Genomic DNA, 14,479 nt, shown 5'->3' on the forward strand with positions numbered 1-14,479 from the left:
ACATTGGGGGCGAAATCAGGTGCGGGTACCCGTTTCGACACCACATGGTAGTGAGTCCTAACCATTCTTGTATTTTCCAGCTGTTACGTGGTCATTCCTCCATTTACCATGCCCATGTTTTATTTTCCCACAAGTTTAGGCTTTTAGTAGAGTAACATGGCATGAGTGCCTGCTCGCCCCATGTTAGTTCACAGTCGTGCTTTACCAATTTCATGTGAATGCAGGTTATCCAGGCCATCAAAGAGCTAAATTGGCAGAGCTGTCCAAATTCGGACGCCCTGTAAGTCTAAATTGTCTCTTTTACATGTAATTCTTCACTAGGAAATCTTGAGTTCAACGTTTACTCTCACTCCCTTGATCCACCCACCCACCCTCACACACGCACATACGCCATAGGATGCTTATAGAATGATGTTGGCGGATCACAACTTAACTTAGTGGGAGGGCAGGGGCTGATCACAACTTATTCTTGCACTAAGCAAATATTTAGATTGGAAGTTTGGTTTCCAGTTACTGTAATGATGGGTTCACAGGGTATCATGAAACATAGTAAGCGAAAAATAAATGAGTCATTGAATGAGCAAGTGGGCGTTTGTTATGCAGGCCAAGTTCCGGAGCTCATCGTGGTGGATTAGGTTTTTCATCCAAACCAGCTTAGAAGAGAATGAAGCTGCACACAAGAAATTCGAACAGGCGGTGACGAAGCAATCTTACAAGCCTGACTGCCAGTTTTCCACCTCAAACCCTTGCAGTGATGGAATCCATCTAGCATGCCTGCTTCTTAGTTCTTACACTGCTAAGTTATTGTGTGTTGAATCTGTTGTACTATACATACACCAGACATTGATATATACTGTTGATTTCAAAATTTGTACCATGTTCTTTAGGTGGACTTGGGAACTCAAATGTACTTTCTCATGCTCACTTAAGAAGAAATTAATTAATGTTTTGCAAATGTTTGGCTATTTCTCATTTCAATTTGTTTATAGTCTTATAGAACATCATATTTTCCCCTGGAAAGTGAAATTACTAGAAATTTACAAATAATATATTATCTGCAAAACTTAAAGTTTGATTGCAAACCAAAATTGAGGCGAAGCTCGTGCATGATAATCCAATTGACTAAATTAATATCTTTAGGGGAAATATTAATAATAAGTTTAAATTAAAATTTCAAATATATTAATTTCATTAGTTAAATTTTTGAGAATGATGAATATAACATATTTTCCGGCCTTCAATCTTGTGCCTAGATGATTTCTATTTTAAACATCAATATATAAATACAAATATAGTAGTATGATTTTTTAGAGTTTTGTTAAAAGAAATGCTATTAAGTAGTTTGTGAAATGCTTTATTGGATATCATAACGTAAAATGTCTGGCTCGTCACTGGCTACAATATCACAACGGAAAAATAAACACTTTCATGCACATGAAATTGAACCCAAATATGTTGCTAAATGAATCCACTAAAGGAGTTATATTCAATTATTAATAATAATTGGAATTTATAAACTTTTAATTAAGATTAAAAAATGAAGTCATGAATCATAATCGGTGATCTACGAACTTCTAATCAAGGATTAAAAAATCTTAATTCACATTAGTAGATTACAATCAACTTAAAAGCCTCGAACTAAACTAACCTCGGTAATTTAAGTATTATTGCTTCAATTATTTATTATATTTTCAGCAAAATAATTTAATAATTAGAAAAAATGGTGTCGGTTAATCTACGTCACACACATCACAGTGCGTGCTAATGTGCGCCGGCGTAGCGCTCGCGCTCACAAGCCATGGCCGCTAGAGCACCGCATCACGGCTCGAAGAAGCTCGTTCCTTCCAATTCTTCACTGTCACCCCGCGCTCTTATCTCTCTCCTCTGCGCCATCTCTCTCTACTTCTGCTTCTCTCTCTTCCGGAGGGATGCGCCGCCGCCGCCACCGTTATTCCATCCAGCGGTGGCCAGTGGCAGCTGCAACTACTCGGAAGGGCGATGGATCTATAATCAATCAATCAGATCTCCACCGCGCTACGACCACACGTGCAAGGAGATATTCAAAGGATGGAATTGCATCGCAGGTAACAAATCGAACGCCGTCGACATCCTCAGGTGGCGGTGGAAACCTCGCGGCTGCGATCTGCCGCCGTTTGATCCGTGGCGATTCCTCGAGCAATTCAGAGATACCAGCATTGGTGAGTGCATCTCTTAATTAAGTGAATTGGCAGTGTTATGTATTTTCAGTTAGGGATTTGGAATATCTTTGTGTTGGTATGCATTTGGTTACACTAAATTGAAGATCTTGATGAGAGAATTCGCATACATTAGAGAAAAGGTTTGATAATTGAATTTTAATTTGATGAGTGCATTGTTTTTCCACTTTAAACTTTTCCAACTCCATAATGAAAAGTCATATCAGCATATATGTTTCTTTTTTCTTTCTTACTAATTGTGTTCCGTGTAAAAATTAGTGCTGTTTGTAGCTCTTATGGATTTTTGACCAGTGCAGGATTTGTTGGGGACTCCTTGAATAGGAACATGTTTGTTTCTCTCTTTTTGTGCATTGAGAAAAGTTTCTGCCGAGGTGAAAAAGTGGCGGCCTGCTGGAGCTGATCGTGGTTTTACTTTCCTTAAGTACAACCTAACTATTGCATATCATCGGACGAATCTTCTGGCTCGATATGGTAGGTAAGCTAAGTAAAATAAATTGAGTCGTGATCCCCCCTGATGATGTAGCTACATTGTGTTGCCTTATCTCCCCAGGAGAACACCTCTCACACACTGACATGGTCACATGATGTTGATGTTGTGCTTGAGAATACATGCTGTGTATGGAGCTAATTATGTTGATAAGATTATAGGTGCCTAAAGTTTGAATCTTGAAAGTTTGAATCTTGATATATGTTAGGAGGTCACCTATATGTCACTCGGATAGGGTTGCTTTGGGAACTGGAAACATATAACTCGATCGTTTCTTCCTATTGAATTGTAAAATCTTCTAACTTATATCTGACATTTAATTTATGAGTTATGTCTGGTAAGGAAAAATGAAGAAAATTAGATGAAAGTCAATCACCTTACTTTCTCCTTGTTTAATAATTTGAAATTTTTTGATTGAAGGTCGGCAATGTAGTCATAAACTTGCATTAAAAACTGAACACTAGTGAAGATTATTGAGTTTACATACACAAACCGAAAAAATATAGAGTTTTACTCTTAAGATGTCTGTGAGCCTGCTGATTGTTTGAATTTTCTTTCTTTATGCCCTGTATTTTTAAATGCACTGTCTTTTGCGTATAACCATTCAATTATGATTTGCCACTTTCCCTTCAGAATAGCTATTGAAAACTGGTTCAGAGGTTTTCCTTTTTCTTGCATCGAGGAGCAGGGAGCTTATGATTCATGTCCTCTTATATAGTACTATTATGCACACGTGTTAATGTGTTTTTCTGTATGCTTAAAATAGCCATGACACATCAATAGCAATTTCACTATATTGTATGTCCGTACCTTTGACAATGCAGTACTTTGTTTATGTTATTTCTAGGTGGTCAGGTGGTACCAGTGGTATACTCGAATCACTTGGTTATAAGGATGGCTATAGAATTGATGTTGATATACCAGATGGGAGTTGGGCTGCCGCTCCACATTTCCACGACGTACTCATTTTCAATACAGGGCACTGGTAATTCATGTTTTTGTGTGCTTTTATTGAGTAGACTTATCCAGTATAGTGATGTAACTTGCAGAAGGCTTTATCTTCTTAAAACTGGGACCTATTACTCTCATTGCATGAAACTCTTTCTCACTTGCGCTGAAGCCCTTACCTGCCTAGTGAAGTGGTTATTGGAATCAAATCAATATATGTATTGCTATTTGAAATTTTGAATGCTCAATTGCCCTCATATTCCTTACGCAGTTGCATTTCTCAGTCTTTGTGCGATAAACAGAAAGTGTGGCTTTCTCGGATGTATGTGGGAGTCAAAAGAATCATGTTATCCATATTCTCCATTTCACTATAATAAGTGCTGCTTGATTATAGATTGTTTTTACACTTCTACTGCTAGATATCGAACACACATTAATTACATCTTTTGCTGAGTTACTGATAAATATATTTGAACGCACGTGATGGCTCTAAACCCTGACAGGATAAAGTACTTTTTGAATGCTATAACATCTTCCTTTGCATGCTTGTAGTTCTCTTGTATGCAATTCAGTATCATACTTTCCTTTTCATTGTATATGAGATTATAATTTATAAGTATGTTTTCATTAGTTTTTCTGCTTAATTCTTTAGGTGGTGGGCTCCTTCAAAGTTTGATCCTGTGAAAACACCGATGCTCTTCTTTGAGAAGGGAGTACCTGTAACTCCTCCACTTACACCTAATGCTGGGCTTGATATGGTGTTACGACACATGGTCTAAATCTCCGCTTCTCTTTCTCAGATGCTCAATTGAACCTGTTACCTAATTAAAATATACTAATCTGTTCTTTGAAGCAATGGATCCATTTTCATTCAAGCTTTGCTCAAAAGTTTTCTTTGTTATGAGTAGCAATAGTACGTTTTTTCAATATTTCATTATTATTTCCCCTGTTTATGTTGTCTTGCTTCATTTATTCTTTTTTGCGAGATTCATGCCTGCAATGTCTTTATATAGGTATCTTTTGTGGAAAAGAATGCACGGAAAAATGCTATTCTTTTCTTTCGAACGCAATCACCAAGACATTTTGAAGGAGGCAATTGGGACGAAGGTGGCTCTTGTCCTCGCGTACAGCCTCTAGCACCACGAGAAGTAAGCTTTTCCTTCTTCTTTTTTGTAGGTCTGGTGCTGTTTGGTCATTTCATATCGAGTTTCTAATATATGCCTCTAATATATATAGAGCAATGGGATGTGCCTGATGCTAAGATTTTGATTTACATATCACATTGCCTCAGAAAATCCAAGCAAGAACTTACATTTCATTGTTTCCAGGTCGAACACCTTTTCTCTATTAAGAACAACGGAACAAATGTAGAGACACGGCTTGTAAACGAGCATCTATACAGGGCCCTTGAAGGTTCAAAATTTCAAATATTGGAGATAACCCGGATGAGTGAGTTCAGGGCTGATGCCCATCCATCCGCGGCCGGTGGGAAAAGACACGACGATTGCATGCACTGGTGCTTACCGGGACTCACCGACACTTGGAATGACTTGTTCATAGCACACTTGAACAGCATCAAAGTTAGGAATTGATCAGTCCGAATCCTATTTATTTAACATTTTTTTTCTATTTGGTTTTGATGAGATTTGATTCAAACTTCTCAAGATTTTATTCTTTAGGTTTTTAAGATTTAGGAGCATGTAATTATACGATCATAATAGAAGTAATCAGCCATGAAGTTTTATCGTTAACTAATAAATGCATTATTGAGCTAGACTTTTCTCTATACCTATTTCGTGTGATTGTAATTTTATTAGAAGATAATAATAGTATGCATTATTTTTGTCGTGTTATCTTTAAATGTGATGATATTGTTTAAATCAAATAAAATTATCATAAAAATTTCCACAGAAAAAAAATCAAAATTTTCACAGAAAAATCTAAGTCTGATTTCCTCCATTCATTAATTTAGTTTTGATGAGAAAATTCAGATATACCTTATTCCATAAAGTTAGGCCGTTGGGAAGAATTATATATATTTTCAACTTCACTATACTAACTATACTCAATATTAAAATTGTTGATTCTATTCTATAAGACCCCTCATTTTAGTAATTCTAAATTTCTAATTATTTATTTAAACAACAATAAGAAAATGGTTAATCTTACTAATTTGACACCTACTCCAAGTAAACAAATTATACTCTCCCCTTTTGTCCAACTCTATCCGTCTAATGAATGAACGAAGAAATATAATTATTTTTATTATTCTCTCTACTTAACACGATTTTACGACAGTCTTACGACTGCTATTCTTTCCACACACGCCTCTCTCTCTCTCTCTCATGAAAAAGAAGTTTCATGAAGAAGTCATGTGCATTATGTTAGCTGAAAATGAGAAGTTTCGCTGCATATTGAAAATAAATTGCATGAAGAAGTTATATATCGTCAAAGATTTAATAAAATGGTTACAAAATTCTGCAATCATTCGAGATAAGAACATTTCCACAAACATGAAATAAATATTCTCCAATAAAATGGGTAACTATTAACTAATGCGGGTTTGAAGTTGTTACATGAGCAATAAACTACTCCTATTTAGTTTGATAAAGATACATTATTTAGGATACAGTACATTTGATTTGGGACTTCTGCAGAGATAGAATAATAATAAAGTTGCTATTATTATTTTTATTTTAATAAATATCATTTCCCACATTTTGTATTGTAGTCACTATGTGGTTCATTAATTTCCTCAATTACGTCATGTCGATGACAACACTATCATAAATTCCACATAGAAAAAAAATAGTATTCCACTTAGAAAAATCTTTCAATTACTATCTTTTTTTACTTTCATTCTTTACACTAATAACGCAATATTTCGACTCGTATTTTACAGTTTGCTTTGATTTTTAGTTCCTAATATCGAACAAAACCAAACCATGAACACCCTTATTATAATGCAGCATAATGATTAAATTATATGTAAACACGTACATTCGATATATATACAATAATTGGGTTTAACTAAAAATATTAGTTCAATATTAACTGTAACGTGAATGTACTTGAAGATTAATGGTTTTTTCTGCATAGCACAAAGTCTACTATATACAATAGAGTGAATTGTCGAAGATGATCTTATAGATATTGCATATTAATGTCAAGAAGTCTAAGCCGAGAAAACCCTCGTTTATCACATTTATTTAGCTATTGACAAGAAAATTCGCTTGTTTTTCCTTTTTTTTTTAAAAAAAATTGTTTCATTAATTAGAGGATAAGAAATGAGAATCAAACTAAATTTATCTCAAACTTAATTGTTTCACATTATTAGGACATGTGAATAGTAGTTTCCAACTCTACAATTTCGAGCTAGCAAGAAGTAACAAATTTGAATCACCCGGTTAATTACCTCATTTATTTTGTAAAATTACCGATGGAACTTCCTATCGGAGTCTCAACGAATTAATAAAAATCAAACAACCACAGTACAACACACAAGGCCAACGATCCCCAAATTCCTCAAACTGAGAGCTGATGAAGACAAGTAACATGAAAAAGAACCTAGGAATTTATTACAAAAACTAAACCATAGTTCCAAAATGAGCCTAGCCTATCCAAACATAATATCATACACTAAACCATAGTCCTAATATATAATGATAACGTAGTAACGTAGCTAGGTTGCATACTTTCATGTAAATGATATTTGTAGTCACATGGGCTTATTCCATTATAATATTTTTCATAGTTGATTATTCACAATTTCAAGATATACCAAAATTCTCACACACTATTACCACAATTTTCTCTATAAATACCCTCCCTCCATACACATATTTTGTACACCAATTACACATTTTGTACATCAATCAATCAAAATGAAAATATTCCTCTTCTTCCTTGCCCTAACAACCTTACAAGGTTTGTGCCTAGGCCAAAACTCACCACAAGACTTCCTCGATGCTCACAATAGTGCCCGGGCTCAAGTCGGTTGTGGGGCCCTTGTCGTGGGACGAAAGCGTGGCGAATTTCGCACGAAACTACGTGAACTCTAGGCTGGGAGACTGCAACATGGTCCACTCTGGCAATAGGCAATACGGTGAGAACCTTGCCAAGGGCTCGGGCGATTTCACCGGCCGTGCAGCCGTGAACTTGTGGGTGGGTGAGAAGGCTTACTATAACTACGATTCGAACTCATGTGCTGGAGGCCAGGTGTGCGGCCACTACACTCAGGTGGTGTGGCGCAACTCCAACCGACTAGGCTGCGCTAGGGCTCGGTGCAACAATGGTTGGTGGTTCATTTCGTGCAACTACGCTCCACCGGGCAACTACGTCGGACAAAAGCCGTATTGAACGGACGCCTCTTAATTAATCAATAGGGTCAATGTTAAACTACAATACTAATTAAATAAGTGGCCCTATATATATATTTCAATCATGTTATGTTGTGAAAGTTATTAATGTTTGTATGAATAAGATGATCTTCATCTCATGCTAGTACAATTATGATGAAATGTGATCTAAGGATGTGACTTATGATCATAATTGTTCGTTTCTATGAGAATTGGCAATTATAATAATAATGCTATGTGGAATTGAGAAGAAGAAATTAAAGATAACAAAATTCTCCCATATAGCTAGATAACATCCCTTGTCGTCAATTAAACTATACAGAAATAGCATAAATTAAATTGGAATATTCTTACAATTATGTTTATACTGGAAATGTCACACGGTGAGAAATCCATGACACAATTTTGGAGTGGATGAGGCAGGAGGAATGGATAATTTTTTTTACTTTAAAACTGAAATTTCACTAATTATGTTAAAAATATTAAGAAGCAACGTTGCTTGACATCTTCTTCTTCGGAAAATTCTTCAGATCGGGGTAGCAGTCGTATAGTTCCGGCCGACACTAGGTCAAAAATAGGCACTGGTTGCGGATTATTACAAGTTTCATTGAAATTATATTTTGCAGACTCCAAATTGAGGTTAATGTTACTAAAAAACATACCTGCAATTTATCAACGGTAGATTTAATATTTATACTATTAAGTTTTATATTACAATTTGTGGTTATTATTACTGGGACAAAGTTTATTGCTGTCATATGTCTAAATATTTGGCTACTATTTAAGCTCCTGATTAGGTTTTTATCTTCTTGATTTTATGCCTGGACTTTTTGCTTTCTTATATTTCGGAGCATTTAATTTTATCAAAGGATAGAAACTAATGTTAGTCTTAACTCATAAAATAATAAATTTCCCAATGATAATGAAACACGTTATAACGAACAAAGATAAAAAAAAAGACTGGATTACACTTGTAGAATCGACAAAAATATAGTACTATAAATTTGTGGAAGATTGAGAAACACATGGCAACTAGTCTCCCGTGATTGAGAAACATATGATATGTTAACAATGTGTAATTAGTGTACTACCTCAAATTATATTCTAATTAACAAAGTTAACCATATTTAACTTCGTAAAAACGATATAGTGACCGTGACGAGCCATGGATTTAAGTATTTAGGTGTAAAAATTAACCATATATATAATATAAGCAGTCCATTTGTCCAGCTATTATTGATCTAGTATATAATTTGAGCATGTGGAATGAAAAAATGTGTTTTATGTGTAAAGTGATCCTCTAAAATTGACTAACTTTATGTGGATAAAAATGAATTCCACAAGAACTTCGCACCACAATGTGTGTATCTCGGCAATGGTATTGTTTCCAAAAATAAATCAGAACAAATTATGAGATTCATTTTAATAGAAAATCGTAGTTATTTTATTTAAGTAGCCGTGATATAACTTCTATATGAGAATTCATTTTATATAAATAAAATTATTTTATTTGTAACTTTCAGTTTTGTTCCGACATCTTTAAAACTCTGTTTAACGAATCAACTAATTAAAGATAAACAACCAAATTTTGTACAACCAAATTTTGTTGTACTATTAGTATTAGTAATTTGATGTATTAATTATATATTAAAACAATAAATATAGTTAGTGGACAAGTTAAAAAGACTTGATTAATCTTCAACCTCATTTTCAATTTTTTTTAATATTTGAATTGCCTCTATATTGTTTTTCATATTTAAATTAAAGTATGCATTAATTACATTTACCGTTCTGAAAAAGTAAAATTTTTTTTACACAAATCATTAATATATGATCACAATATTATGCATGTTCCATGTACTATATATGCGCCCATATATTTTAATTAAATGCATAAATAAATCGATTTTTTCTCAAGTAAACCAATTTTTGGTTGTACAAAATTTGGTCACATAGATTTATTGTTAATGAAATTAAGAATCGAATAGAATCCAAAAGTCCAAGAGCAATCAAGATGAAAATTCTAAAATAAATATACGAAGTGTTAAAATTCTTTTAAATCTTGTCCCATAATGACTCGATAATGATCATGTTTCATCTATATAAGTGTGGATAATAATCTTCTTTTATGAGGTATTTTAAGAGGGTGGATATCTCATTTCTAATTTGGTATTATTAGAGTAGATCTAGATCAATGATAGATATCTTTATCTCTTACCTCTCGTCTTGTCTACCTCATGATTGCAAGTCCGATGTTCATTCCGGTGCACACATACGAGGGCTTGTTAGAAATGACCACCCACCCCCTATTTATAATGTAGCATGATGTAAATTATATGTAAGCACATGTGGTGTACAATAAATATTGTAAAGTGATATGTAGGGTTGATTGTTGAAGATTAACTATATTTAGTACAATAGAGTGAATTGTTGGAGATGTTCTTGGAAATATTTCATCTTAAAGTTAATTACTCCCTCCGTCCGCGAATAGGAGTCCCGTTTTTCCATCTAGTTCGTCCGCGAATAGGAGTCCCGGTCCACCTTTACCATAAATGGTAATAGGGTCCCACCTTCCAGTAACTCATTCCACTCACATTTCATTTAAAACTAATATATACTAGTGAGACCCCTATTCCACTAACTTTTTTCCACTCACTTTTCTTAATATTTCTTAACACCCGTGCCGCCAAGAAATGACACTCCTAATGGCGGACGAATGGAGTAGTTAATTAAATACTTATGTAACAAGACGTCTAAGTCGACTAAACCTTCTGTAACTGTTCTTCCAACTATTTACTATTGACAAGAAAAATTGGCATGTTATTTCGAAAAATGGTATCATGGATTAGAGGATATTGGTTAAGAGATGAAAAATCAAACTAAGTTTATCTCAAACTTAATTACTATTTCACATTATTACGTGAAGAGTAGTTTTGAACTCTACATTTTTAGCTAGTAGCAACTAGCAAGAAGTCACAAATTTGAATCACCCGGCTTAATGACCTCTATTTTTTTTATTAATCACTAGTTTGAAGTTTTAGTAAAGGAGAAAAGTCTATACATAATGCGCAAATTACAAAAAAGTAATAAAATTTGATCAAATTATAGGCAATTTCGCAACTTTCACTCCAATAACATGTTCAAATAGTGAGATGGTGTTGTATACAAATGAAAAATATACATACAAAGTTGAAGTAATAAAAAATACACTAAAAATACTAGAGAAGCTAATAACTGATACACGACAACATTACACAAGACCCACGGATGCATCAATCTTATTTTTAAGCTTATAAGCTTAAATAATTTATAGTATGATATTTTGAATGATCAAAATTAACTCATTCAAAATAACAAAAGAGAAGACCAGAATAATATAGCCATTCAAACCTAATTAATGACAACGTAGTTATGTAGGTTGCATAATTTCATGTACTGTGATATTTGTTCATTAATTAGGCACATAGAAATATTCCACTATACAATAATCTTCATATTTGAAATGGTCACAAGTATACCCAAATCAATGACATTTTCCAAAATCTCATACATTATTTCTCTATAAATACTCTCCCTCTAACACATTTTTTGTACACATTTTTTTTGTCCTTCCATGCCTAATTATTTTGACGATGCTAACGTATAACGAATAATTAACGACTTAATGTGCGCATTAAGAATAGTAGTACTATTATGTAAATTAATATAACGATGGATTGCCGACAAATTTTAAAATTATAAAAATACTACTATTGTAGTAGTTTTCTAAATAACGACGGTTTTGAATTTTTTTTATAATTTGAATATGAAGTTTTAACGACAAAAAAGTAAAATCAATTTTTTTTACTTCCTCTATTCAACATGAATATGCAATTTTGGTTGTGCATATGTTTTAATGCACGATTAGTAAAATAAGAAAGAAATAGAAAGAAAAGTTAATTAAAGTATTACTAGTGAGAGAATGAGTCCACCTCATAGAGAGATTTTTTTTTTCAAAATTAGAAAATGTCTAATCAGGTGGGACAGACTAAAAATGAAAGAGTGCATACTCTTTTGGGACGAAGGGAATATTAAATAGAAATATGGATATTATTCGTATGTAAAATATTATAGAAAAGCTCTTTTTAGTACCAGCTACGTAAATTATACTCCCTCCGTTCCATAGTAGTAGGATCATTTTACCATTTTGGTACGTTCTATAGTAGTGAAGTCATTTCCCCTTTTAGTAAAAGTCAACACATTTCTTTCCACTTACTTTTCTCTCTCTTACTTTCTTCTCTCTACTTTTTCCTCTCTCATGCTTTATTATCTTTTATTTAATACTCCCTCTGTCCCATTAAATATGCAACATTTGAGAATCGGCACGGGTTTTTATGTAGGGTTGTTTTGTGAGTTAATGAAGAGAGAGAGTAAAGTAAGAGAGATGAAAAAGTAGAGATAGAAATATTTCTATTTTAGGAAACGTTTCATTTTTAATGGGACAAACTAAAAAGGAAAACGTTTCATTTCTAATGGGACAGAGGGGGTACATTACACACTTTTTTCTTAATCTTCGTATTAAAAAGCAATGTTCTAACTATTATGGAACAGATGGAGTATTATTTCTATTGTACAATTGTGAATTGTGAAAAAGAGAGATATACTATTAGTTTAACAATTATTTGTATAGTGGAATATTGTTTATGTTTCGTTCAGTTTGAGTGAGCTGTGCTTTCTGGAGCAGATTGTTTGTGAGTTGGTTCGTTTATTGTTTAGCATTTTAGCTCACTATTCTTCAATGATTTGAGCATTTTTATTTAATAAAAAAAATCTACATGCGCTAATAGGTCTATAAGGAAAATTTTCTAATTGATTATTAGAGTACCTTAAATTTTACTACTTGAATAATTCATTACCAATCGACAATAAATAATTCATAGTACAAATTTGTGGAAAAATTGGTTGAGAAACACATGGAATTATTTTCTCAGGAAAAGTGAGTCTTCCACCATTAAAGCCCTACTCTCCAAGGACTAGAGGGACCCATAAATAATTAATTCTTATTTAACTAATCACATGATCTCAAAACACTAAAAATGCACACAGCAACGGACTTAAATAAAACATAAATTCTTCATATTGATATGCAATACATTAGATTAACTTTTTATGAACTACTATCCCAAAAAATAGGCACACTTGTAAATGATACTACAAGTTTTAATATATAACTGATAGAGTAAAAGAGAGAGAGAATGTGGTAGAAGTAATGCTAATGGATTGTCAAGTCCATATTATTAGTAGTGTTAGTAATGTTTAAAAATTTTCATATTTAAAATTGATCTAATTTTGGTAGACGACCAAAAATGGTAAAAATAGTAGACGTATAATTTTAGTATACATGGTCATGCCACTCTTTTTTTTGCACTAAAAGATCAATGCTCAAGCCTATTAGATGACCCGGCCACCTTTTCACAATGCCAACATCATTGATCGAAGAGAAAGGAAAATATATAAGTCTATAACTATATCCTAAATTGATTGATATATACTGGATTTAGAAAATACGAGACTTTTAAACATACCATTTATAGTTAGGGAGATAGTAGGGATGAATGTATTATTTAATTTAAGTATTTCTAAAGAAATGTAATAATACTAATTAGATCTTTAAATATTGTAGCACAATTTAGTTATATGCATCCATCCATGCATTTATAAGTTTATATAATCTTTACATATTATAACAAACGATGAAAATTTTGATTATATTTAGAAACAATAATCTTTACCTATTATAACTACGTACCCGGCCGTCACAAAATATCACAATTTCGTTTAATAACATTTATAATTAGTATCACAATCTTCCACAGACCACAATTATTCAAAACCAAATGTTGTGCTAAAGAAATTACGACCTTTTTTTCTTTGATGTATATACTTCTTCCAAATTTGAAAATTTGAAACAAATTCTATGCTCCCCACTATAAATTTGTACATCACTTTGCACCAATTGGCAATTAACAAGAATGAAATTCCATAAGAACTTTCCATTAGCCATTCTTTTCTTAATTGCACTAACCATCCTCCTACCTTCATCCAAGGGCCAAAACTCCCCACAAGATTACCTCGATGTCCACAATACGACACGTGCCGAGGAGGGAATCGAACCAATGACGCCTATCAGAGGATTGGTGATGGCTCGTGCGTCTTTCATCTGCTTCTTCTTCTACTGTGTCTGGACTCCATAAGGGTCATGCGTCTCTCACAAAGTTGGATTAAAAAAAACTCCATAAATTGGGAAGCTCTATTGTAGATCTCCCTAAAATTAGAATTTCGCCCATAGCTAGATCTCTTTCACATGGAAAAATAAATTTCATGAAGAAGTTATGTGCATAAGTTAGAAGAAAAATAAAAGCTTCTCCACATACTGAAAAACAATTTGCATGAAGAAGTCACATATCATCAAAGATTAATAAAATGATTAA

General features: G+C 33.2%; 1 protein-coding gene and 1 pseudogene across 1 annotated transcript; both read left to right on the forward strand.

The window, feature by feature from the left end:
- The first annotated feature begins 1,714 nt into the window (after positions 1–1,714).
- Positions 1,715–5,425, forward strand: LOC121753659 (protein trichome birefringence-like 13). Its single transcript, XM_042148895.1, is given in 7 exon segments — positions 1,715–2,198; positions 2,513–2,556; positions 2,558–2,691; positions 3,551–3,688; positions 4,304–4,424; positions 4,665–4,799; positions 4,980–5,425. Coding segments are annotated over 7 exon segments (1,236 nt in total). The 5' UTR covers positions 1,715–1,798; the 3' UTR covers positions 5,244–5,425.
- Positions 5,426–7,535: 2,110 nt separating this feature from the next.
- On the forward strand, positions 7,536–8,181 carry LOC121754822 (annotated as a pseudogene).
- Positions 8,182–14,479: the final 6,298 nt, after the last annotated feature.

This window comes from Salvia splendens, chromosome 11, assembly GCF_004379255.2.
Source record: "Salvia splendens isolate huo1 chromosome 11, SspV2, whole genome shotgun sequence".
NCBI classification, from domain to species: Eukaryota; Viridiplantae; Streptophyta; class Magnoliopsida; order Lamiales; family Lamiaceae; genus Salvia; species Salvia splendens.